This window comes from Heterocephalus glaber, unplaced genomic scaffold (assembly GCF_053883595.1).
Source record: "Heterocephalus glaber isolate CG9 unplaced genomic scaffold, H.glaber_assembly_v1.0 deba00001481, whole genome shotgun sequence".
NCBI classification, from domain to species: domain Eukaryota; kingdom Metazoa; phylum Chordata; class Mammalia; order Rodentia; family Bathyergidae; genus Heterocephalus; species Heterocephalus glaber.
Window position 1 is genome coordinate 35,540,558 of NW_028258317.1, and position 27,674 is coordinate 35,568,231.

The 27,674-nt window shown below is 37.2% G+C and overlaps 1 protein-coding gene across 12 annotated transcripts in view; it reads left to right on the forward strand.

The window, feature by feature from the left end:
- The window catches only part of Bnc2 (basonuclin zinc finger protein 2), a 429,028-nt gene that overhangs the window by 189,137 nt on the left and 212,217 nt on the right, over positions 1–27,674 (forward strand). Inside the window, exon 1 of one of the 12 annotated variants that reach the window (XM_087183873.1) lies at positions 4,621–27,666. The exons of the other annotated variants lie outside the window; for them this stretch is intronic. Within the exon in view, the coding sequence (XP_087039999.1) occupies positions 27,595–27,666 (72 nt within the window). The 5' untranslated portion in view covers positions 4,621–27,594. Of the gene's footprint in view, positions 1–4,620; positions 27,667–27,674 lie in introns of those variants that run through there. 12 annotated transcript variants of the gene reach the window in all.

Here is a 27,674-nt window from a genome sequence, read left to right on the forward strand (position 1 = left end):
GATTTGCTGTTTTGATCCAATTCAAAATATACAGCATGGGGCTGGGGATTTAGCTCAGTGGTTCCACTGCCTGCCTCCCAAGTGCAAGGTCCCAAGTTTGATCCCTGGTACCCCCCCCCCCAAATACACACACACATACACACACAAACACACACAGTACTGCTTCAAATAAAAAATTTAGTTTAGTTTGTAATAACTTCCTGTTGGTTTGAGGAAGTTAAATGATTTGAGGTTAAGATACCTTTAGGATAAAATGCAACCTTAAGTGTGTCATAGAATATACCATCTGGAGGATAAGGAGTTTCAAACTATAAAGAAAACAGCTCCCTTTGTGGGCTCTTCAGGAACAATTTTCTATCTTGTGGTTGGTCACTTTCATTGTGTGGCAATTGCTTTCCATTATAATCCCTAGGCCCAATCAATATGTACAATATTATGTAACTTATAGTTACATTATAAGAAAATATGTCAGATGTGGTTTCTGAGTGGCTGATTTACAGTAAGTCTTCCTTAGCCCCTAAAGTGGGTATTATGACTAATTTGAACTCCCATAGACAAGCATTTTTCTTCTTATCAAAGTGTGTATGTGGGGGGGAGAGTCTGTAGAGACAGAAGGAGCAGTAAACCAACGTGTCAGTGTACTCACATACAGATTGATCCATTGTCATCTCCTTTGCATCTACTTGGATTGTTGTGAATTATTTGCTCACCCTGGGAGAGACATGCTTTGAATTCTAGTAATTTAAAATCTGTGAATCTATTAAAACCATATTTGTAGCTCTAAAAAAATTGATATTCACTGGGCAGTTTGCCCAACAACAGAGTCAAAGAGATTACACACTTACCCTAAGTAACTGCAGCCACCCTGCCAATTCTTTGAAAGAATACAGCAGGCCCAAATTATACATCTTATGGGTAAGGGGAGAGAAGAAGAGAACTCAATATATCAAAATCAGAAAGCAAATTCCACAATAATAGTTATAATAATGTTTCAAGATGTGATTTCAGCATAGCCTAGTCATTGAAGTAATAACAGCTTAGATGGGTTTTTGAATGGTTTAAAGCACATCCTAAAGTTGTTAAATATGTTTACCCCTCATGTAACAGTGGAGCTTGAGGTCACATGGGGCCAGGACATTGTTAGAAGGAAACAGTGAAGCCAATAGTGGCCCAATGACCAGCTGTGGCCACAGCTTGGTCTTCTGATTTCTCATTGACAGGTCTTTTCATAGGTGACTGAACTGACATACTGAGTTCTGCATTGTGCCAGGGGCTGGCACTATAAAGATTCATAAGAATAATCCAGTGTTTCCAGGAGAGCTCTGCTAAATGCAGGGAATGGAAAGGAACTTTGTTGAGAGTTGTATTATGATCTTAAAGGACAGGTTTAATCCTGTTTATCTTCAGGGTCTCAGCACCAAGCAGTGTGCCTGGCAGTTAGTAGGAAGTTACCTAATAATTGCATGATGAATGAGTAAAGATGATAAATGCTGATCTTTGTACTGGGGAGTCACAGAGGACAGGCACACTAAGGAAGAATTTATAGAGGATAAGATTTTAGCCACGTGTTTGAATAGATAGGGAAAGATTTTCTGTGGCAAATCAAATGGAGAGCAAGCATGATCAACTAAAAGCTGCTCTTGTGCAGGCCAAGTGTCAAGTTGCGTTCATCTTTGCTCATTCTGCTGTCTGGCCCAGAGTTCTGTCCATAGCAGGTTTTCAGAATATGTGCCATGTTCCTGTCTGTATGAACTTGAAGTGGACCTTCCTTTAGATATTGTTCGGGCATGGTAGCACATGTGTGTATCCCAGCCACTCCAAGCCCGAGGCAAGAGAATTACAAGTTCAAGGCCAACTTGGGCATCTTAGCAAGACCTTGTCTCAAAGTAAAAGAAAAAAAAGAGCCTGGGGATGTAGCTCAAGATCTTGTCTCAAAGTGAAAAAAAAGAAGAGCCTGGGGATGTAACTCAGTGGTAGAATGCTTGCCTACGAAAGACCCTGGCTTCAATCCTCAGTACTGCTCCCCCAAATTAGCAAATGTTTTGGTTTCACAATAGTTCTTATTTGGTTATATCTAATATATGCTAGAGAGAAAATGAAAGGTTATAAAAAGAGTAAATATCTCATTTAATATAACTGTCAATAAGAAGCTGAAAGTACCATCTGCTCAGATAAGCCTTGCTTTCTGATAATTGGGAGTTAACTGTCTACCATGGGTTGTGGAGGGTGACTACTTAAAAAGACTATACTTGGCATGAAGTAGAGAGTCCCACTGTTAATTCAGTTAGCTACAGTGTTGATTACGCTGTCTAGTAACAATACTTTACTTGTTTGTTCTTCCTCAGTTGAGTAGAGCATGGAGCCAATAAGAATCTGATTAATACGGATTTTATTCTTGTATGGGCCCGTTAGATTTGTGAAGAGAAAAACTCTTTGAATAAACATAGACAGCATTCCAAAATTTTGGTTAGCTGTTAAATAAATGGATGCTATTATTACGAAGGAAGGCTTGGCTAAAGGAAGTAGATCATCACACCTCATTACCATTCCTGGATAAACAACTAAAGCATGTGTTCTAGTGATAGTAGTTTCATAACATTAATGTAGGGAGAGAGCTACAGAGAGACAAAGAGGGCAGGGGAGGGAGGAACGTGTGCCTCTTAAAATTAATATTTAGCTTTTAAATGAAATAGAAAACCTTACAGTGTTCCTTGTTAGCTTAAATTTTTATTTTCCAAAATGAAACACTACTTTAGTACTACTCATAAGTATTTGAACTTTGTGTGTGTGTGTGTGCGCGAATTTTATAATTATAAACTGAAGCAAAAGAAAAAAATCAAGCAAGTAAATGTCCAGGTTGAATAATGTGATTTACACTTAAGTGAAACAGACACCGTTTCCTCAAAATATGAGAAATTTGAGAATATATCACCTCAAAAATATATGTGAATCTTGCTTTGAATAGATAAGTGTAGATTATATTTTACACTGACAGCAAAACAGGTAAACTTGTACTTTACATAATATATTTGGATCAAGAAAACATGTCAGCTTAGCTGGATGTATATGGAAGTGTTTAACTACAGAGTTACCTAACAAATCTCAGTAATGCAAGCTCACCCGTGGTTTTGTGAAAGATATTTTTACTTAATTGCCAAGGTAGCTTGAACATTGTTTACTGTATTGGGAGTTGCGCTGTAGCCTTCAGATAATTGAAACTATTAGTCAAAAACCTTTGTGTACATATATTTTAAAGTTATTATTTCTTTTAATGAAGCATATTAAGTATCTTTAATATAACCTGCCTCTTTTATTGAAGAATTCATGGTATCGAGGAAAACAAAATATCTATATAGAGTTATAGGACAGAATATTTGCAACAAAGATGGCATAGATCAAGGGAATGTCAAAATTACTAGAGTGAAGAAAACATAGAATTGAAGATGAGACCAAAACCAGATAGATAGAATTGCCCTCTGGCAAAATATAGCTCTGGAGAAAAGTACGTCAGAAGGTAGAACTTCATAAGGAAAATTTACTTTATGAGAAAAATATACTAAAAACTACATGACTTTCTAATTATTAAAATAGAAATTCAGGGGCCGGGGATTTAGCTCAGTGGTGCTGCTACCTGCCTTGCAAGTGCAAGGTCCCGAGTTTGATCCCCGGTACCAATAAAAAGAAAAGAAATTAAGATTTTATAACCCATTCAAAGCAATGGTCAGTTCAGTGAAACTATTAAAATTACTTTTTACAAATAAATACACATACTCATTTAAATAACAAAAATTAAATTGTTGAAATTTCAAGTAAAATGTTAACTAAGATACTTCCTTTAATAGTAGTTTGGTTTGTTTTTCTTTTTTCTTTTTGTTGGGCAATGTAGGGGATTAAATCCAGGACCAATGAGCTACATTTCCAGCTCAGTATTTTTAGTCTTAGAAGTCTTTGTTCAAAGCATGACTAAAAACTAATTGCAGGGGCTTGTCTTTTTTTTTCAGTTGGTTAGTGAAGATTTCCTAGGGGGAGAGTTCAATAGGTATGAAGTATACGTTTACAGATTTTTCTAGGCTTGCAATTAAAAAAAAATCAAATGTGTAATTATAAAAAAATGAAAGTGGAAAGTTTGCAACTTTTAAAAAGACATGAGATAGCAAGGTAGAAATAGTTTTTGGTCACTTGTTTAGAAATGCAAATGTGATCGTATTTATGAATGGCCTCAAGTCCTGTGTACCTAGATTTATGATGTTCAATAGTTTGATTTCAGAAGAAGTAAATTTTGTTCTGATTAGAAAATTAACTTGCATTATGAGTTCTCATTTCTCTAAATTAGTCTTAGCTATAAATTAATGATGCCAGTCAAATATTGAGTATATTCTTGTGCTTGGTAATACAAGATGGTTTCATACAGTACGATAATAAGGACTGTTCAACCTAAAAGAAGTTAACAAGTCTACTTTGTGTAAGTTACTTTCATGTCTGAGGCACTTCCCTGGCTTAAAAAGAGTTCTTTTTTTTTTTTGGTACTGGGGATCGAGCTTGGGACCTTGCGCTTGGGAGGCAGGCACCAGAGCCACTGAGCTAAATCCCTAGCCCTTAAAAAGAGTTCTTTAGGACTGGGGATTTAGCTCAGTGGTTTCGCTGCCTGCTGCGCAAGTGCAAGGACCCGAGTTCGATTCCCAGTACCCCCCCCAAAAAAAAAAGAGTTCTTTAGATTCAGAGCAGGCAGAGTATGTGCAGCCTCAGGTCAACACTTCACGGGTAGAGCTGAAACACACCACTACACATATTTTGCTTCATATATTTGCAGAAAGCATCACAGAATTGTGACTGATTCAGTGACGCATAGCTTGTGCAAGTGTATGCATGAGCCATTTCCAGGATGGTTTAAGGCTGTGCATATCTTCTGCAAACTGTCTACTCCACTCACCACATCTGCGTTTCTTGCTCCTTATTCAGTTTTCACTATGTCTTTCTATCCCTTTTCCTACTGCACTGCACTATAATTCTTGTCTTATTTTTGCCTGCAGTTAGGCTGTCTTCTGTGTCATTCATGTCCCTCCAGGACACAGTCCAGTGTCTGCACATGTTTATCAGGTGTCTGAGGGAAGCATACATGGATGAATGGAAAGGATAGAAAAGCAGTGTGTTGGGCTTGGGGCGCAGCCCATTGTCAGCACATGGCTAGTAGATGTGCGGTGTACACACACACACAGAGTGAGCCTGGGGCATGCAGTTTAATTTACAGATCAAGAAAAGGGCAAATGATTTCACAAGAGTGAACTGTAGGGACAGAGTTAAGCTCAGTCCCCAACTACCTGCTTTGAGTTGTTTCCATGAGTCTTTTGCTGAATCTTCATCATAATGATGAGGTTGAAGTTAGGTTGCATGAAGCCAGGTTTAAAATAGAGTTTACTCTTAGAACAGAGTAGCGGGTTTAGCTGAAGACAACAAACTACCTTTAGAATGAGGCCCTGAACTGTGAACTATGGTCACCTTTTGGTGCAGGTGCAGTGGAACTTTACTGGACACAGAAGTTCTGTTCCCATGAAGTCGTAGTTTAGGAAAGCTAGTAAGGATCATGGACATTCCAAGCAGAGTGCACTATTGGGGAAGAATTATCATGCTGACAAGCAATCAGTAATAAGGCCAGATGCTAAGAAGGTCTGGCCCTGAAGGGAGGTCACCCTGTGGGCTCCATAGTAGCTGCAGGTCAGTGACATGGAGCACCCCAGAGTTCAGGGTTTGGAGTGAGCACTGACTTCAGGAGTGCAGAGTTCTCTACTAGTCATGGTATATCCCTTTTTCTAGGATATAAACAGAATGAAGGCCTACTGTTAGAGAAGCAGGGGAGAGGGTGGAATTGAAGATTATTGAGTGTCTAGTCTGCTTAGCAGGTCTCTAATGATAATGGCTAGCTGGTTGGGTTCAACCTCTTCTTGAGAGAGAATTGCTTCCTTCCCTATTTTGGACCATACACATAGTATAGCTGGACTTCATAGCTAGGATCTAGGTGAGTTTCTATAGGTTTAATGGTACCTTTACTGAAACAGGAAGTTGCGTATTAAAGCAAAGATTTCTTTAGAAAATCTGTTTTATAAATGTCCACTTCAGATTATTTTTCTTATGAAATAAAATAATATTTATATCTTACTCTTGAATTTGAAAATTTCTTCAGTGGATAGGTATTCCAGCAGGAATATTTGAATTGAGTATAATAGGGACAGGATCCTTTTTTGGAGATTTTTGAAAGGTTTTTTTTTTTTTTTGTAAACCTGTGTGAAGTCACTGGAGTACAAACTATAGAGATACAATTTTTGGGCAAATGTTCTAAGGACTAGAATAATAATAATAACATCAGAATGATAGAGGTCATCTAGGTCAGTCCTTTGTTACTGTGTAGTCCAAAGTAATACAACTGGAGTAAGTAACAATTGTGTTGGTAAATTAGATAGAACTCATTTTTGTGTTAATTCAGAAATACAGTGAGCTGCCTATGGATTATTGGGTTTAAAGCACGCGCGCGCACGCGTGTGTGTGTGTGATAAAGTGGATAAAATTGACTCGCAGTGAAACAGGTTAGAGGATCAGAAAGGACATAACCACCGTAGACTTTGAACTTTTCAGGCAGATCATGAATTTTCCTGTTAATATCCCTGTTGTTTTAGGGTACTGACTGGGAGTAGTAGTGACTTTAGAAGTATTTGTTTTATGCTTGAATAAAAAATACTGATTCAGTAGTCAGATCTAAGAATAATGTTTCTGGGGGAGGGAGTGAAAGTTCATTTGAGATTCAGCAAATGTTCATTCCTTTTTCTAAGTTGGATGCTTTCTCTTTTAAGATGAGGTGAAATCCGGTCAGCTCTCTGGCTAGCGCTCATTATAATTAGTATTTCTTTTAATGACTCCTAGAATTTAAATAAACTGTTAAAGATGTGGTCTGTTTATTGTGGAATGGAATCGAACCTTGCCTGTGTTGTATGCATTGGTTTGTTTACTTTTTTGAACCATATGCTCTAAAATGTTTTAATATGTGGCATTAGAATATTTATCATTTAGAGGACCACAGTTATCTAGTAAGTTTTCTGCCCTGAAGGAGAGTTTAAAGGGTTTAATAGAAATTTCCTTTTGAATGGTTAGCTAAATTGCTATCACTTTGTCAGGCCCTAAATCCCAATCTGTTTTTCTAGAGAAACATATTTGCAGCTGTTTCAAATAACTGGTGGTTTAAAGACAATTGTTTGTGTGGTTTTCTGCACACTCAAAACTTAGACACTACTCTGGTGTTTGTCTTTGAAGCTAAGGAGTTGGTTAAGGAGTTAAATAATTTCACACTAGTTTTATTCGTTAAATATTTTAGCTTAAAACTAGTTCTGTAGTAGACTTTCACAAAATAATGTTTCTTGTGTATTTACATAGACATGAAACATTTTGAGTAATTAGTGTTTTTTAAATTCAGGAAATTCTGTCACAACAAATCATACATATATAGTCGCTAAAAATAGACAAGAAAATGAGATGATTAGAGGTTTATGGGTGCTTTTGTGGGAGTATCCAAAGCTGTAGTAATACATTGGGACTGTGACTAAGGGAATCCCTGCATATGGGAGGAAACAGATTAATGCCAAACTTTAATGGCCTCTGAAATTGTAAGACAAGGGATGGTCTTAGACCAAGGGACCCTTGGTTTATTTTCATCTTTGGGAAACTAACATAGACCACTAAAGTTTGTTAATCATTAAATTATTGAAATTGGTTTCCAAATAAAATTGTAATTTAGGCAGAGTGGGTAGCACTTACCATTTTATAAATGAGGAAAATGATTGTAAGAGGTTATGTTATTTACCCAAGGAGGACTGAAACCCAGGATTTCCTGTTAAATATTGAGTGTATTATCCACTGCCTGTGTCCTCTGCTGACACAGAAAAGAAGAAAGAACTTTCCTTTTTCCTTCTCAGTAGGAATAGAGAGAAAGCCCTAGGTTGTTATCTCAGTTTCACCTTGTGATGTTGGGAAGAGTAATTACTTTTCGTGAGCCTCCGTTTTCTCACCTTTAAAATGAGAATAATGGTGTTTGCATTTTAGAGTATTTAGGAATAAATGAGATCATGTATAGCCGTCATTATTGCCTAGTACATTGTATGGGCACTCCATATTTTTTTTTCTCTTCCTTTTCTTCTATCCAAAGAAGTTTCATTGAATCTGTGAAAGCCAACTCAAGTCCATGCTCATGGATACACTAAGCAGCTTATTACCATTAAGGAGTAGGAGACATGTACACAAACAGGAACTAATACAAAGCACCAGTAAGTACTACAGTACTAACACATAGTAGTGCTGTGTATTAACAATCAGGAGAGTGCAGAAAAGGAAGCAATAATTTCTATGGAGTAGGATTAGAAAGGAAGTACTATTTGAGCTGATTCTTGGTTAAAAGATGTGATAAGTTCAAGAAAAAGACCATTGTGGAATGCAGGGTAAGCGTTGTGAATAGAATGTGACATGCACAGTACAATTAGCAACAGCTAGTCAAGGAGTCCTTGGTGTGGCTGAAACTTACTGGGAGATGAAATGATAGATTTCTTAAGTTATTTGCAGGGAATATTTATATATTCATTTAACAAATATTAATTGAGCATGTAACTTTGTTTTAAGCACCTATTTGGTTGCTGAAGATATAGTTGGAGAATGGCAAAATCCTTTTCTCCCGGAGATAATATTCTGGTGGAGAAGATAAATAAACAATAGGTGTAATAGATACAGAGTATAATAAGGGTTATAAAGAAAACAGAACAGGCTATTCTATGTGGCTGGTGTAATCAGAAGTGGCAACGCTAAGGGAGATGATGTTTGGGCAGAGACCCGAATAAAATGACAGTGTGAACTCTACATAGATCTGGAGGAAGAATCTTTCAGCAGAGAAACAGCAATGAGAAAAACTTTGATGTAGGAACAAGCATGGTAATTTTGAGAAGCACATGGTTGTCAGTGAACAAGGTCTTAAAATGTCAAAAGGGCAGCTTTTTATGTGGAAGTACAGTAATACGGTTGTTAGGGACCTCTGCATGAAGTTAGTATGTGGACACATGTGTTCTCCCATGTCTCTTCTGCCCATCTACCTTTACTCCTCCACCCACTCATTAAGCTGTCCAACTAACCATTTAACCAGTATTTACTATATAACCTTCTATAACTCAGTCTGCATTCTACCGAAACACAAGTTTAATCACATTCTAAGAAAGACTATTGCAATAATCAATTATTTATGTATCAGTCTAATCTATTTTTCAGAACCTAGCTGATTATTTTAAGACAGTGTAAATTGCTAACTCTAATACCCTGCCAGAATATTGTCAGGTCAGTAGGTTACATGTCCCCCAGCCATTGCCAAACTCTTACAAGAGTTTTAAGACAAAGGAGTGGGGTAGGCACAAAAGATTGCCCTCCATATCTGGGTGAAGAGGGCCCTGACATTGTAAGCTGGCTAGTTGGATTGTCTGTTCCGGGATGTTTAGTAATCAGCTGTGGCAACATGAAGCCTTTCCCTAAGAGACGGACCAGGTTGTTTATTGATGCTGGGGAGGAAAAGGGTTGGGTACATACTTGCAAGACCTATGATCTTTCCCAGAATTTGGAAGGATGAGCGATTGCTAAGAATTTGATACTGGCACTGTTTCCTCTAATTGTGGCTTAGCCTATTTGAAGGGGAAAAAGAAAAGCCCACGGAATCTAGAAGGTGATATCCTGAATAATATGGGAGCTATTCATGGTAAAAACAAGCATTTAGCCAAGCCCTTGGCTAGGCTAATGTGTTTTAGTTTCAGGCAGTATAAACTGAAGTGGCCTTGTTTCACAGTGGCATTTATGAAAATTAACTAAAATATACTGGGCTGCTCAAGTTTTTTTCTCTTCCCTTTTCTCTCCCTGCTGCCCTGTTAGTTTCTTAGTTTTCTATAATTTGAAATTACTGCAAAACATACTTAAGAACACACATATTTAAAATTTGTTAATTGTAAATAGCTTTACAATAAAACATTTTCATTCACCCTATACCTATTACTGATTTGGAGAATTTCTAAATTGCTAGAAAGTTGGCATCATAGTGCAGATGTTCAATGCCTTTGTAGATTAGTGCCTCTTTCTGCCCGTGAGTAGGCTGAATGCCATCCCCACTCTGAATTGCACAGATCCTTGTCTATTATTGAACTGCAACTCTTCCATGATTTGTTTAAAAATATGTTACTACATATGTCCAACACACAAATTTTGGAAAAATCAGAGATTAGAAAATGCAGGGACATTATCCATAACCCCAGCGGCCCTAAAGTAGCATACCTACATATCCAGTGGAACCCCCAAAGTAAGCTGTAGATGATCTGTGATATCCTGGATTTGGTGTAATAAATCCTTGATCTATTTGTGTGTACATACATAAGTATGTATAATATTTACATAGTCTTCCATCATCTTTAGGGTCCATCCATTGTTCCATCATGTAGAAAGACAATTTTCCTGTGGTTTATTTCTAGCTCTTTCCTATTATAAATATAATCCTCTTCCTGGTCCAAACTCATTCCTTTCAGCCTGTGTTCCCATCTCACCATCCCTCCTGTCACTTTCATTTGGAATGCAGTGTTTAGAGTTCTGGATCCTTTCAGCCTGTTTTTGGCTTAGCTTCCTACAGTCCAGCTTTTGTGTTTGCTCTTCTGCACAACAACAGCACTGGAGAGCAGACCTCTCATCTCATGCACCTTACAGAAGCATTTCTGTTTTTTACTTACTTGACTGTGACATTTGATACTGCTAGACACTCTTGCCTCTCCTTCACAACTGTATTTTCTGACTTTAATTCTTCCAATGCTATCCTTACTTTTTTTTCTAGTGCTGGGAATTGAACCCAGGGCCCTCTCCCTGAATTACATCCATAGCCTTAATTTCTTTTTTTTAAATTTGAAAATAGAATCTCACTAAGTTGCCCAGGCTGAGGTTGAATTTGTGATTCTCCTGTTTCAGCCTCCAGAGGAGTTGGGATTACAATCATGCACTACCATTCCTGGCCTTTCCTTACTTTTGTAATTTATTGTTTTGTTGTTCATTTTTGGGGGTCATGTTTAAAAACATGAGTCTTTCCCAGCTGTTGCGTGCTCGCTTTTCTCCCGTATATTTTGGGTAATTGTACTCATTCTTATTATTTTAAATTCCTAAAGATTTTTGATAAATAAACATCTATTTCTCCAGCCTAGGCTTTTCTGTAGGTCTTCCTATTCATTTATAAGTTCAGCTCTCTTAGTCGATCCACTTCAAATTTAGCTATTTAAAAACTGGTTTTCAGTGACCACACTTGCCCTCCTCCAGCCAACCTTGGCTCTGTGTTAAAAGCCTTCATTATTTTCTTTTTTTTTTTTTAGTTCTTTTATTGGTACATTTTAGGTATACAATTCATTTACATTAATCATTGGGTGTTTGTACCTATACATGATGTATCTTGGTTCTTATTTTTTTCCCCATTACCTGTGTGCCCTTCACCCCCTCTGCCCTTCCCTATTTACATAGATTTCATTTCCTTTTTTTTTTCTTTTCTCATAGTTTTTCCTTTCCCTCTTTTCCTTTCCCCTTCCCCTCCCTTCACTCCTTCGTCTTTGGACCTTTTTTCCTATTTAAAATTATCAATTATTCATTTTAATCATTTTAACCCTTGTTTACACTATCAGTTTCTCACACTAGAGAAACTATTTTGTATTTACACATGTGTGTCCTATTTATTTCACTTAAGAGTATGGCCTCAGGGGCTGGGGATTTAGCTTAGTGGTTTTGCTGCCTGCTGCGCAAGCTTAAGGAGCTGAGTTCAATCCCTGGTACCAAAAAAAAAAAAAAAAAAAAAAAGAGTATGGCCTTGATATGCATCCATTTAGCTATAAATGACTCTAGTTTTTCATTCTTTATGGCTGAGTAGCACTCCAAGGCTTCACTATTTTCTGATACTCTACTCAGGTCAGAAACCAGAAAGTCCTCCTGTAGTCTTTCTTCTTAGCTCATGCTTTTTTCCTCCACTTCCAAATGGCAGCTAAACTAAGCTGTTCATCAGTGTGCACTCCCAGTGCCTTTAGTCTTGTAAAGAGTGTTATTATGGGAATTATTGTTCAATGGGTACAAATGTAGAGTTATAGAAAATGATTAAGCTCAAAAATGTGCCCGTGCAAAATAATGCCTGTAGTTAACATTTGTACTACACACTTAGAAATTTGTTAAGAAGGTAGATCTCATGTCAAGTGTTTTTTACCAAAAAACAAACAAAACTCCTAAACCCAAAGGGACACAGGGTACCGTTCGGGGGTGAAGACAACCAACATGCATAAATATGAATGTCCAATTCACCAAATGATAGCCATTAATTTTCCCCAGTTTTTTTTTCCCAGTTACACCTGAGTGCATCTGAGCAGGGTGGGGGGGATGCCCATTATTTCTAGGCTGTCTGTCCTGCAGCTACCAGAGTGACCTACACACGCAGATCCGAACCCTGTAACTTCTCTACATCCCCACTCCCAAATCCACTGTCAGTTTTCCTGGTGTGTTGGTTGAGATGTGAAGTCCTTAGCTTTATCTGGTCCAGTATCTTCTCTTATCCTTTCCTCTCACTACTTTTAGGATCTGTTAATTTGATAAGTGAATTGGATTCTCTCCTTCATTTTCTCCTGATTGTCTTTTTTGGGTAGAGTTAAGCACTTTCTCCTCTGCTCCCTGAACACCCTGTACCTTAGACATTACTGCCATTTTATGTTGTATCATTCTTTGTGAGGCAACGATAGGATAGTCAACCACTTGACCTTCATAGGTAGTGACCAGCAACTGTCTCACTCTCACGCCTAGCTGTGACAAGCAAAAATGCATCTAGACATTCCCCAGTGTTTCCTTGGGGACAGAACCTCCCATATTAAAACAGTGCCCTACATGTACCTTTTCTGAAGGTCTTATAATAATGTTTAGTGATTATGTCTTGACATGTTTATCTTCTTGCTGTCAGGGTCAGTACATGCAGGGCTTGTAGAACACTGGTCAGACCAATGGCCCGCTCAGCATGTGTTCACTGAGTGTCTGATTATATGCCAGGATAGTTCCTTGTTCCTGTTGCAGGCAGACAAGAGGACAGTCGGCAGTGTGGAGAATGCACCATCCTAAGAGAAGGATGGTTTGATAGTTTAATTTGATACTTTAATGTAGTGTTTTTGTTTGCAATAAGTGAACTCAAGGTTCTATTCTATAATAGGTACATGAGGGAACTTAGGTAATATCTTTTGTTAGAGTTCTTTAAAAAAGAGTCTGATTACTTCATTTCATTAATTTGTCAATAATAGTTGCCATCTGTTTTATGCCAGGAACTTTGTTTATTCCTAGATGAAACAGTCCTACCCTTTTAGGATCTTTCAGACTTTTCATGTGGATATTCAAGGAAGAACTTTAACACAATGAGATAAAAAAAAGTCACAGCAGCAGACATTTGCAAAGGCATGGAGTGAGTTTTATATCATAAGCAGGTAGTGCCTCTGTGTAGCATTGGAAGGAGGCTAAATTCCAAGGGATCTGACTATATTGACACATTGTTGTAGAAGTCAGCAATAAGCATTCTTCTGCCTGCCCCCTTTTTGTGATCAGCTTCATTGTGGTGAATTTGGAGATGGTGTCTAAGACAGCAATAGTTGAAGGATGGCCCGGGCACGAAACATTTAATATGTCCCTTTTGGTGTATCTTAATGATCCCCCCCCTTATTTCCCTTCCTTTGCCTGGATTTCTGTAGTATGAAGCAAAATGAGGCAAGTACTCTGCTCTCATGGCCTAGTCTGTCTGCAGAGGTGTATGTGAGTGAGACCCCTTTTAATCATTCGTATAATGATTGGTGGCTCCCTGTTGTTAAACCACAGTTATTGATCCATCATCGCTGAAGTACATGGCTGAAGGAACTGGTGCTGTCAGGCATTGATTGACTAGGAAGGAAGTGTAGAGCTATTCTGACTCACTTTTATTTTCATCAGCCGCAGTTACAGTGGAGACTTGTGCAAGACCTCCTTGATGGAATATCATTTTTCCTGCATTAAGAGATATTTGATGTGACTGAAATTGCTGGGATAACTCAAAGTGCTGCATTTAAAATATTTAGAAGAGAAGAAATTGTCCAAAACTTTCTTATCTGACTTGACTAATGGTTGCAGCTCTGCAAAATAAATTTGGGGAGTGATTATAAAAGAACAGACAGTATAAAATTTTCCCCCCAAATTGAGCAATATAATGTTAATATTTTTTATCAAAGAGATATCTACACAAATTAATGCAGTCAGACAAGGGTGTTCAAATAATAAAAGTTCAAATCAATTAATAATGGTCCTTTGATACTGTTTTTACATTTTGGGTATATTCACTAGGATTGTGACTATATACCCAAGTATTTTAGATAAAGATACAAACTAAGGATACTGTGGTACTTATTAAAGGTATTTCTCTTGCATATATTACATCTAGTATATATTGTAACATCTAAGAGAAGCATTGGTTTTAATGGACTCTTTAATAATGCTTATATTATGCTTTTAACTCTAGTTACAAGAACAAAAATAAATGGGGTAGGTGTTGGGTGGAGGAAGGACAAAGGAGGTGCATAAAAAGCGAAATCAAAGAGAGGGCAAAAACTACAATTTCTAGTGACACTTTACCCATGCCTCAGAGCCTGTGCTTTTGTCCCTTTCCCTGAATGTTTATTTTTGTTATACTTATAGTATCCTGCCTGTACTTTGTCCCTCTGATTCTTTGTTAAAGCCTAGATCACTCCGTGCAGACTGTGCTCCTAGGTGTGATTTATTGAGTGACAAGTAGCTGTAGGGTAGAACTCCCACCTCTGTACCTGAGTAAAGCATTAGACATCACAGAGCCGGGGCAGGCAGGAGGGGCTTCTGGAGGGGGTATGGGAGGCAAGAAGCACAGAGCAGTAACGCAGCAGCTCCTGGATACAGATCAGACAAGAGGTTTTGCCACAAATCACCGAGAAACATGTCAGACGCTGCACGTTTGTTGTTTTACACCGAGGGCACTGCCGTAGTCCAAAAGTATTGATTCTTTTCTTTGTACAGAGACAGAGACTGTCAGCCCTAGCAGGCTGACCTTGGTATGGTACAGACAACTATTCCCCACCCTGCCAGCCAGATGAGCCCCACAGGAAAAGCTGAGGCCGGAGATGCCAATGTCCACTTCACAGGCACAGGGAGAAGCCGATGCCTGCTGAAACTTTAGTCTCCTTTTGCTTCCCAACATTTCCCCTCCCAGGCTTCCAGAGCCCTCCAGTGACAGAACAGGGGAGGCAGGGCTCTTGGAGGGAGTGTAGGTGTGAGTTTGTGTGTGTATGTCTCAAAATGCACAGAAAGAAGCTCTTCTTTTATTTTGTTCATATGTGAATAACCTGAAGGATGCCTGGTCAGTTGTGAGTATGCATATGTGTGCACATTGTGTTCAGGGACCAAGAAAAAGACAGTCTATTTTCTACTTGTACAAATCAAAAATTCCTGTGAGTGCTTAAATACATCTTTTTGGTCACTTTCCTTCCCTGTTTTGGTTTCAAAATCCTTGGTGACAAGAGATGTTAATCTTAGAAGTAGCTTCATACTAAAACTATATGGACCCATTTATCTGTATGAATGCATAGTTCTTTCTAGTCTTGAACTCTGCAAAACTCTTAAATCATTCTGCAGCACTAAAAATTCCATTTATTTTGAAAATCAAGTGATTTTTCAGATGGAAAGTAGTTTGTCATTTAGATTCATTCTTGCTTTGATCAAATATAAACATATAGATCCCAACTTTGTGAACCTACAAACCAGTAGGAAAAAGGGACCACAAAGCGCCCTCGGGGCACAGTGGACCCTGTGTAGAGCTCAGTGTGTCCAGACAGAAGTCTGTCCCAAGTGCTTGTCTCAGTGAAATAGCAAGTCTCAGTTACTTCTCGCCTGAGCTGTTTTATTTTGACTAACAGTGACAGCGGGGATGCCTTTTTCCCTTTCCCTTTTAGGAGTGTTGATGCATGCACTGTTCTTATCCATAAGATTGAGCTATTCATGAGGAAAAGTCAGTTCCTTTCCAGTTTTGCTCAATGGAGACCTTGAGACACCCTCACGGGGAAGAAAAGTGCCCATAGCGCATGCGCTTATTGTATAAAAGCCCTTCCCTCAAAAATGACATTTCTCTTTTCCAAGGAAAATTATGCAAACAAGCTCAGTGTATGTGATAATATATTGAGATTGAGTTTGCATAACTTACATTGAAGTTTTATTGAGTGAACTTTTAAATAGATGGTTGAAGATAAAAATTGTAAGTACATGTAAGGCATCTTAAATTCATTTGTGTGGGAAATCCTCTTATTTCCTATATCTGCATTTCAGATTAGTACAATTTCTTTAAGTGACTATTTGACAACTGAAAAGAAAACCCATTGATTTTAAAAATCACGTTTTATAGTCAATTTTAACTTGCTTTTAAAATATGAAATGTCTATATATTGTTGAATTTTACATACTCACGAACAGAAAAAATTCTTACAAAAGTGTCGTTACACAAAAGTAATATAAGATGCCCAACTATTTTGATTTCTCACGTTTATGATAAATATTTCATGTTGTCTTTGTTGGGCCTTCATTTTTCATCCAAAATCCCTCACATTTTGAAGGTAAGAACAGGTAAATTTTTAAATATTAAAAAATTAAAAAGCAAATCGTTTAGGATAGATCAATGTTTTACAAAAGAATATTGTGCTAATAAAAATGGGAGATGAAAAATGGCATGTTCTGTGTATTGAAAACCATGTCAGAAAAATAGTGTAGAAAACAGAATGGAATGGCTTAAGATTTGAATACTCGGGAGTGGCATTTTTTAAAAGATCCTACTTTTAATATGTACATGCTAATCGTCTGTCTTTCCTCTCCTTACATGTTATATCCATTTGATTTACGACTGAAATTCTATTGCTTTTGAAAGTGTCAGTTGAGTTATCCCTTGCCTTGTTAGGACCATGTTTGATTTCTTGGACAGAAACATAAATCACTATCTAATATGCAGGTCTTTTGAAGACGCGACCAAGGTTTATTGCCAGTAACAGACTAGTGGCCTTATGTGGACTTTCCATGAATAAAACAGATTGATGAGCCATTTTATAGCATCGCAGGCCGTATTATAAATACCTCACCCTTTTCAGTAATTTAACGTGAGGAACAGCCTAATGAGCTCCCTGCCTTGATCAGCCAGGGAGCAGGGAGTGCTGGTGAGCTTGTAGGACAAATGACTGGTGGAGGGGAGGAAACCTAAGCCGTACAGTGTTTTCCTCAGTTCAGTGACAAAATCTTTGCAATATGAGTAATTTGAAATAACAGTACAGTCAAACTGCATTTAGAATCTGTCAGAGGAATAAAGACAAATGTAAAATGGGTCTGATTTTGCTTGTGACTGGAAATCTAAGGCAGTTGGTGTTTGAGGTCATTTGTTTTTCTTTTGCTGATTGAAGTCATCAACAAACTTAGATCAATGAATTACCATTTTGAAATACACGTAATCTTAACATTACTTCACAGCATGGAAGAGAACAGGTTTGCATTATGTTTGCACCATACTGATCTCTGTTGAAAATATAACTTAAAATGATCATTGTTTCTGTTTGAGCCTTTTCTTTTATACAGCTTCTAACACTTTACCGTTAGTTTCTACTTAATTTATATACTATCTCTAGAGTAGGATGAACGAGTGGCATCAGAGGTAAACGGTTATTAACTTTCTGGTGAGGAAACCAAGGCATTCCAGAAATGTTTTAAAAGTGTTATCTAATTAGAAAGATAACTTAAATTTTCAAAGCTGAAAAATACTGTTCTATTATATACAATAGATGTCAACAGTTAGAGAACTTCATAAACATACCTTTGGGGAACTGTAACTTCCTCAGTTGGGAAGATATGTATGGTGCTCTGGGCTACCAAAAAGGTAGCTTGTGAATAATTCTTTTGGTACCTGGGAGCTGTAATCGACTTTGAGCTTCAAGAGGCGAGTGGGTATTTCCTTTTTCTGAATTCAGTTGACTATAATCCTTAATCTACTACCCTTACCTATATATATGCCAGTTGAAATTATCTTACACATTTTTAGAAGTCAAACTTTAGTCTGAAGTGGCATCATTTGTAAATATAGCTGCTGAGTAACCTATTATTAAAAAAAGGGGCTGGGGATTTAGCTCCATGGCACCATGCCTGCCTTGCAAGTGCAAGGTCCTGAGTTTGATCCCTGGTACCAAAAACAAAAACAAAACAAAACAAAAAAGACATTTTTTTCATATATACTTTTCTTTTACGAAAGCAGGCAGTTTGCCAGACTGTTATTTGTACTCTAGACATGAAGTATCTTTAGTGTATAAGAGATGAATGAAGAACTGAAAAGAATTAATTAGTCTTTACAGAATAAAATAGAAACAGAATTTGTTGCCACTGAGGCATAAACATATCAGTGAGGACCTAACCTGTCCGGCCTGGACTGGCTTACACTCAGATTCAGTGCATTTCCAACTTTTTTAAAAAAAGATAATATAAATGAAATGGCTGCATTTATGCCCTCTGTTCCCTATTAAAATTGGTTGACAAGTACAATTCTACTTAAAAATGTATCTGCAGACAGACTGTTGTTTTGAATTTTAAAGAGTTCACTGTGCCTCATGCATGGCATTATGAGTTTAATGTTCTGTATTCAGGGCAAATACTCCTGATACCAACTGTGCATGCACCTCCATGTTTGCCTCCTCTTTTCCTCTTTGCCTTCATGGCTAAACAGCTGAAGTTGTATAGACTACAGGTCTAAGCTTATCTGACCACTGAAACACTTGGGTCTTCAATGTCTCCATTTCTGAAACGGTGGGCTAGAACTTAACCTTCCTTTGCTCTAAGGGGTATATGGGAGGATATTATGGAATGGATTTAAAAAGGTCTCTGTCTCTGTAGAAGTTATCATAGACATTTGGTTTTATTCTTCAAGATAGCTCAGAAGTTTATAACTGAGGGAGTGACCTTGGCATTTTAGTGCAGGGTGAACCAGGGCTTGTAGCCATATATTTAAAATTCTATAGCATTGGCCTCTCAAATAAATGAAGTTTATGACAGTGCATTATCTGAAAAGCAAATGTTGGTTAAATCATCATTCATACATCAGAAGCATATCTTCTTTATAGATTTTGCCACTTTAACCTAAAATCATAAATATTTTAAACTTACAAGTTTAGAAACGGAGGCTTATATGAGGAGTTTTTAAAACATACATCATTGATTTTTTTATTGAAAATTACTCCCCCAAATCCAAGGCAGAGTATGCTTCTTTCCTTTTTTTCCTCTCTTTTCCTGTCTTTCTTTCTGTCTTCCCTTGTGTACCATTGCTCTTAATTTTCTTCTTGAATACAGTGACCCTTTTCATGAGAAAAGCACTAGGCTTATGAAAAGACATATCACCAGTGGACTTGATTCTCCCATCTTTATGAGGCACGAGAAAGTAGCCTTCCAAGTCTTCTCTTCCCAGGACTCTGAGAAAGTCATGTTCAAAATTAATAATTCTCTAGGAATTGAGCAGCTGTAGATGACTGACCTCTGAAAACATTGGCTGGTTAGGCACACCATACATGCTACTATATAGCTCTAAGCCTTGGCTGCAGTGTGGTGAGGACTGGAAAGCTCATCTGATGATGAAAACTTTGCAAGTTCCATATTAGTCAGACTCCTTCTTTCTGTTCCTGGAACTTATCCTTTTAAATTCTTAAAGTTTTCAAAGTGTGAGATGAATTTATACCTACATACATACATGTACTTGTATATGAAAGTGCGCGTCTATGTTTTCACCTTTTATCACAAAAGTCTAAGGAGCCTAAGTAGAAAAGCCTTCTGGCATCATTGATTTTAACTCATAGTGATTGACTCAAACTCCTTTTTAAAAAAAATCATAGGTTGAATATCTCATATGTGTTAATTGCCCTTATGTACCTGGTCACATAATTCTGCTGGAAAACTGTTCCTAATGAATTGCAAATAGAGATCAGTTGTGTTAATTATGTCATTTGCAAGATTACCTAATGTGGAATTGGTCAAGAGACTAGAAATTGCCTGTCAAATGTTTCCCTTAACTAATATGATATTTTGTGGTTTGCAAATGGCACAGTTCGTGTAACTTACTTGATGGAACCTCATTAACCAACCCTTAGTTTCGCCGAGCAAAATTATGTTATTAAACATACCATGATGGGTTTTGTCCTCATTATTTTGCATTCACCCCGGTGAGTAGTGTTTGCTCTGTGACACCTCTCCCCGGTCCTTAGTCTTTGAGGAAGCCAAGGAGTTCCATGTTCTGAATCTCATTTCTAATCTACTTTCCAGCATCATATACATCTAATCAGATATAGTGTGTGCTCGTTTCTGTCACCATGCAGTCCTGATTTAGCCCTCTTTGGGCGAATTTTGCCATCTTCACCTTCATAGTTTGATATCCTAATGTCCTGTTGTCTGAAATAAGAACACAGAAAATCTCTTAATAAAGTTTCAGCTGTGAACAAGTATATGGCTGTGTGCAGTTTGACAGTGATTTGAATTGTTGAGGAATTTTCCAGCTTTGTCATATCTGTCTCTTCTAGGAAGTCTTCACATTAGAGGACAGAGCATCTATCCCATTTGTAATTTTATTGCCTATTGTCTATTGTTGAGAAACTTAAGGACCATATGACTGTGTCTTTTTGAAAATAACATTTTATGAGGTACGTTGGCAACTGCCTATAATCCCGTCTGCAATGCGGCCAGTCTCAGACACTGATGACTGCCTTGTAGTGTTGAGTTTCTGTCACGTAATTTTTTTCCCATAGGTGGGCATGAATTCCTGATAATAATATATAAGCTCTTTCATAGATTAGAAGATGATCAAAAGGAATTTGGAATATACTTTTTGCAATGGGATGGACCAGCTTATCCGCAAATAAGTTTGAATAGCATGTTGGTATACATGTCTGAATTATCTGTAATCCTGCCTAAGAAGATTGGATTTATTTGCTTTCCAGTAAATAGACTCACTCACTAGAATCCACATATTGTTGAATATTTTATATCCTAGTTGAAAAATTTTGTGAAAGGCTCTCATATCTGTTAACCTCATAGCCTCTCTTTCTCTCATTGTCAAAAATATCATCATGGTTACATTTGGATCTTCATTAAGACATCGTCATCATAGACTTTCTGCAGAAACAACCTCGGGGAAGAATCTTGTGTAACGAATAGGACAAACCAGTTTGTATCCTATATGGACTCTCCATTGCCTCAAATTTGGTTACCTTTGACCTTCTTTGGTTTAGCCTCTGACTGTCTGTATCTGCCTCCTGCGGTCTCCCTTTTCCTACCACCTTCCAGCTCCCCTTTCCTCCAGTGCCACACGCATTCCACCAGCTCTGCAGACTTGGCAACTGATTCCACTCCAATCCTTGTTATGTAGCCTACCACCCACTCCTTTTTGGCAAGGGACACCCAGCTTAGCAAGTTGTAACAAAGAGTAGAGTTAATTGGAACATGTGCTGTGCTCAAATCTGCAACAAAGAAGGACTGATAGACATCAGGAAAACAGGCATATATAGATATTTGCTTGAGTAATGTGAGCATAAATGGGAAATGTTGTCTGTAACCATGTTACATTTAAATAAAATCAACCACTGTTCTTCTCCTCTGCTTCTGACACCGTCTCCTTGTAGAAAACCTGTAGCTTGCTCTCTCATGCTTGCACATGGGTGGGAATGGTCTGCTGAGACTGACCTGAGGCAGATGCGTCTGCAATACTCCATGTAAGGAGCCTGGTGTTTACAGCAGCAACTCAGCTGTGAATGTCTTTCCAGTCCACCATCCGTCCATCCCTGTTGTTGGAACACGTCGAATACCATTTGTTGACTTCCACCTGTATTTTTGTTTCTCTCTTGAAACTTGAGAATATCTTTTCTGTTTACTCTCTAATTCTTAAATCAGATATAATTTACATAACAACAAAGCCATCGATTTTTAATGTACAGCATAAGTTTTGACAAATTATATCTACCCATATTAGGCTATCAGTGCAATCAAAATGCATATTTTTTCCTTTAACCAATAGTGTTCCCATGTCCTACTTTCTTGTGAATCTGCCTTCTGGAAGCAACCCTTACTTTGAATTCTGTCACTACAGATTAATTTTGCCCATTGTATAACTACGTACAGGTCAAATCACATAATATGTATTATATTGTGTATAGCTTTTAAAAATTGTTTTAAAAATTGTGTTTTTCAACATTTTGTTTCTTTATATTGCTGAGTAATATTTCATTATAAACAATACTTATTATTTTTTAAAAATTGGGCCTATTTTCTGAGTTGTTCCTAAAGAGTAGAAACATCCTACAATTGCTGCTCCTCTTGAGTTTGGCAAATACTAGGCTGTCATTATATGTCTGATATAATCAGAAGGACTTTCTGCTTCTCTACTTTTTGCCCAAGCATGCTGGAATTCTTCAGCTGAATCCTGACTGTCTAGCCCAAAGTCTCGGCTATTGGTGTTTGTCTCCACATCCTGGACTGCAGAGGGAATTCTGACTCCACTTCACTGAGATGGTTCAGAACATTTAAAGCTTTAGTTACCCTCACTTCTCCCAGTGATGTTTCTGTGTTTGCAGGAGGGTTGTTAACATGAGATCCTTTCCAGAACTCCTAGGAGGGCCTGAAAGGAACTTTGTCTTTGAGACTCTCTTGAAGTATATTTTAGATAGGATCCCAGCCCTTTCTCGTCAGGTGTTGAGGACTCAGAAGTCATTTCTAGAACAGTCAGGAAGTCATTTGCAGAAAAGTTCCTTCAGTCCTGATGCTAGGTACCTTCCTGGAGGACAGGGGCATCAGGTGATTAGGTTATCACTCTCCCTCTCTGTTAGTCTCCTTCATCTCCACAGGTGACAACAGGCTAAGCCTTTATGTACATTATCCCATATATAATCTTTCTAACACCCTATTTATGCAAATACAGTTGTTACTCCTAATTGATAACTAATGAAACTAAGCCTTAAATAACTTCCCTGTGGCTATACAGCTAAGAAGTGATGGGAGAATGATGTTTCCAAATTTGACATCTGGTCCCTCTAATACTTTATCCTAATATCCCACAAATACTTTTTGGATACTTTAAATGTGAAACAGGCAAAGTGGTAAGGTCGATGCATCCTTTAATATAATTGTTAAACTACTAAATTTTGTGAAGAGTACAAGAATCTAGCACAGACAGGAGCCCAAACTGACTACACTGGATTACCTTCTTTTAAGAGTCTCAGACCATGTGAAAAATATTGATGCATTTGTGAAAAACAGAAGTAGTAAGATCTATTGTGCTTATTTTTGAAGATGAAGTATTTTAGAAAAGATTCTTTAACTTTCCCACAGCATTACACTAAAAGAAACCTAGAATGTCTCCCCACACTTCTGCCCTGCACTTACACATCTTATCTAAGCCAAGGCTCACAGAAAATTAATTATTATTTTCTTTGTTATTCAATCTGGAAATCACAGACAGGGATTAGAGAAATTTGAGTATATGTTTATAATTTACTTAAGAATATCATGACTTTTTTTAACTAGATAAATTCAGCATAGTCATTAAGTCTTTAATGTACAATGCTGAAGAATTTTTGGAGTCAAATGCTGCACTACAAAATCTCCTTAGAGAACAAATTTTAAATTCTTTCAAATTTTATGTCAAAGAGAGAGAGAACAAAATACAGTTAGAAGAAAGGGAAAGAAAAAAGCAAAGAAGCAACAGTTACCCTCCATGGAGAAATACGTTCTCCAGGTGACAACAGACAGATTTTTTTGTAGGATATTTGATAAGAATCATTTGTTTACTTTCTCTTTTTCTGTTTCTCCTTGCATTCTCTTAGGCTGAGCCTGTAATATTAGCTGTCTTATACCAGTAATTACACCTTTCCTTTTGTGTTTATTATTAAAAAATAAATGTGATTTTTCTCTAAATTCAATGCACAGGCTTAATGAAAAAGAGGAACATTTTAGAAAATTTAGGATTATTCATAATTCCAGTGAGTATAAATGGTTTAGTATATATAGACTGAAGTTGGAATCTATTCATTTTTATTAACAGTCATAATGATTAAAGAGTATAAAGAATTTTCAGCTCTATGTTTTCTTGCCTATGAAAGCTTATATTCATTTCTTAATACCATCAAAAAGAGAATCTTGCTTTAAAATAATCTTATAATCAAAATATATTTAAGGTACATGCAACTGTAGCAGTCATTTAATTCAACCTGTGATTTCTCTGCTCATGTTGTTACAATTTGAGAGGCCACCTAAGGTTATTTAAGAGATCTAGACTTTCTTAGAGTTTTTGCCCCTTACTCCTTTGGTAAGTTGAGAATGAAAATATATCTCTGGAATATCTTTTGATTTGGAATGTGTTGAGGAACTTTGATGTCATTGTAGAAAGGCAGAATAGAGATGAAAGGTATTTCAAAGACTTTTCATGTAGGTTACCATTTGTAAATCTGTGATTTCTGCCTGACTTCCCTGAAGGTTGTCAGGAAGCCTTCTAAGGTTCTCTTGGAGTGCTGTACTTTTAGAGGCGCCCAGGTGCACCTCCACCTCATTCTGCTCCAGCCATGGTTTTCTTTTTTTTTTTTTGGTACCGGGGATCAAACTCAGGACCTTGCGCTTGCTAGGCGGGCGCTGGAACCACTGAGCTAAATCCCTGGCAGCCATGGTTATCTCTGAACGTGTACAGTCAGAAGCACTCAGGGTTTTCAGAACTGCTGCTGTTGCTATTCTTGAGAAACATGTACTAAAATAAGTGATTTAAAGATTACTTAAAAGTTTTGTCTTAATCTGTCATTTCCTGTAGAACAGGCAAATGTAATATTTGAGTGTTTACTACTTTGTGCTCACTAAGAAGTGCAAGATGTTATTGCTGCTGTCAGCATCTTAGAATATTAGTTTTCCTTTTTTAATGAAAGAAAAGGTTGATGAAGCTAAAAGTTCTGCAGTTAACACATAGAAGGACCCTAAGGTCTTACCACACATTGGAGCCAGTGTAATTAAAATCCAGTCTTTGGTGGAAGGAGGTGTACATGAACATTCTTTCTGTTTCCACATGTGACTCAGCTATATAGCTAGAATTGAAAGCCATTGACACAGATTCTAGATTAGCCTTTCTTATTTTCATTTCAGGTCACTGAGATTTAGAGAAGGCAAAATTATAGATAACTTGAGTTACTAGATAACTAGTTATTCTGGAACCAGAATTCAGGTTTTTTAAGTGTGGGCCTAAGCTTTCTTACCATGTTATATGGTTAACCCTAGATTAATCCCAGTTCTGTGTAGAAGAGACAGATCTGTGACCATCTTTATTCATTTGTTTAGTCTCCCTTCTGTTATGACGATAATGGGCCAAGTTAGTAGGCCCTTAGTAAGTCAGGTACTGTGTCAAGAGTTTCTTGGGGTTGCTTCCTTAATTAGGGATACTGATATTTCCATTTCACATATGAGGAAGTAGAGCCAAGGAAAGTAAGTAAGTGTCTCCATTTTCAGATCAAGAATAAGTAGAGCTGCTGAGAGTCGATCTAGTTAGTTTGATTTTAGAATCTTGTCTCTTGAACTATTTAGCTCTACCTTGTACTAGAAGGGTTTCATTACTAGTTCTCATTCCAAAAAAGAAAAAAAAATTATATAGACCATTTAAATCTTGGGAACTCTAGACCACATTTTGAAATCCAGAATTTAAGAAAACAAAAAATGTGGCCCCAAGGCACTCACTGTTTTCCTTCCCTGTTTCTTGAGTCTTAGAGAGTATGGATATTACTGATGACAATCTTTCTACTGCCCAGTGGACACTTGACAACGTGTAGATTTGCTTCAGAGATTTTGCGTCTTTAAAAGTACTGCAAAAATCCAAAAATTTTAGTGAGATACATGCTGTGAAAGGATGGTTGAATGGAGCATTGATTTTGTAGTAAGGCTTGTGTTTTATTGGTGTGCAAAAAATAAGGAAAGCTATATATAGTAAGGAAGAATATATTAAAATATACATTCTACCTTTTAAAGAAGAGTTTGGTTGACTCTATCAGTGCCACCTACAAGAACCACAAGGATGTTTCTTAGTAACTATCAAAAGCCATTGCAGTACTATCCAGAACAGCACTTATAAAACGGAACCCCATTCAGACATGTAAAGTTTTTATATACTGTTTACCTTTTCCTGTTCATTTAAAAAATTCTTTAGGTGTTCATTTTAAAGTACCAAAGCAAACAACCAACTCATATTAAGTAAAATTTTTATTTTTGCTTATGAGTGTCATGAGAGGTCTTAATTACAAGTAACTGGAAATTAGAAAATGAATGTTATTTAATAACTTATTGCATCTAATATTTATTGTAGAGAATAAATAACTAGTAAGTTGGCAGATATTAGTGACTTTTAACAGCAAATAGGAAAATAACTTAAATTACACTACCTGACAGTAGTGTACCAATTACTTCTTGGTCTATTTCTGAAAAGATTTATAGTGACTATACTTTTGTATATGCATTATTTAATTTAATCCTTGTATCTCTATGGAGGTGTAACATTTATTTGCACTAGATTTGCTATATGACACAAGTTTTGGAAATCTTACCTAGAAACCCACTGATTTCAGACACAGATAATAGTTGTCTTTAGCCAAAAAGTTATTTTAATTTGCTTCTTAATATTTTATTTTTGGAGGTAAAATTAAGGTATAACTTTTTGAAATCACATAGTAAATTAGACTTTAAAAAACCAGCAATAGAGCAACAAATTGGGGTAGCAAACCTTTTCATAAGAGTAATGAAGACTTACTTTGGGCCATCCAGAAGCATGCGTTAGCCAGTTTGTCATAGAGCTTCATGTTTCCCAGACATGTCAGGTGAGGCCCCATCACCTTTTTGGTGCTGGGGATTGGACCCAGGGCTCATGTTGAGCATATCCTATACCACTGAGCAGCATCCTCAGCCCTGAGGAAAAGTTCTTCTTTTAAATTTATTTTTATTATGAACGCATGTTGTTAATACAGAATGGTAAGGTTCATTTTGGAACAGAGCCAGGATTGCTTGGTTCCAGCTTTTCTGGTGTCCACTTTAAGCTCTTGCCCAGCCACCTTGTTATTCTTGTCAGCTTCGGTTCACGCCTTTGGTGCCTCTGGTTGGGAATCTTTCTGACACATATGTGAGGCGTTAAATCCTAAAATATACACCTAAGGTTCAAGCTTAATTCACAGCAAGCTGCCCCTCAAAGTTTCTTGCAGAAACATGAGTATTTTCTACACATTTGCTCAGCCTATTAGAATGACCTCTGGATGGGGGTGTATAATTGGAAATGTGAAAACACAAAGTAAGAATCTGCTGCTGAGAAAACTATTAACCAGGAAATGAAAATTTGAAAACTAGTAGTTAATAATTGCTGTTTCTAACACGAAAGGTTTCTTCTGTTCCTCATATGTTTTGTTAAACATTGTGTAAAGGTGTTAAAATTAGATGAGTCCTAGTGCATTTCCATTTACTATTATTAATTTTGATGGTCTGGATGTGAAGCGTGTTGGGAATGAGGTATATGG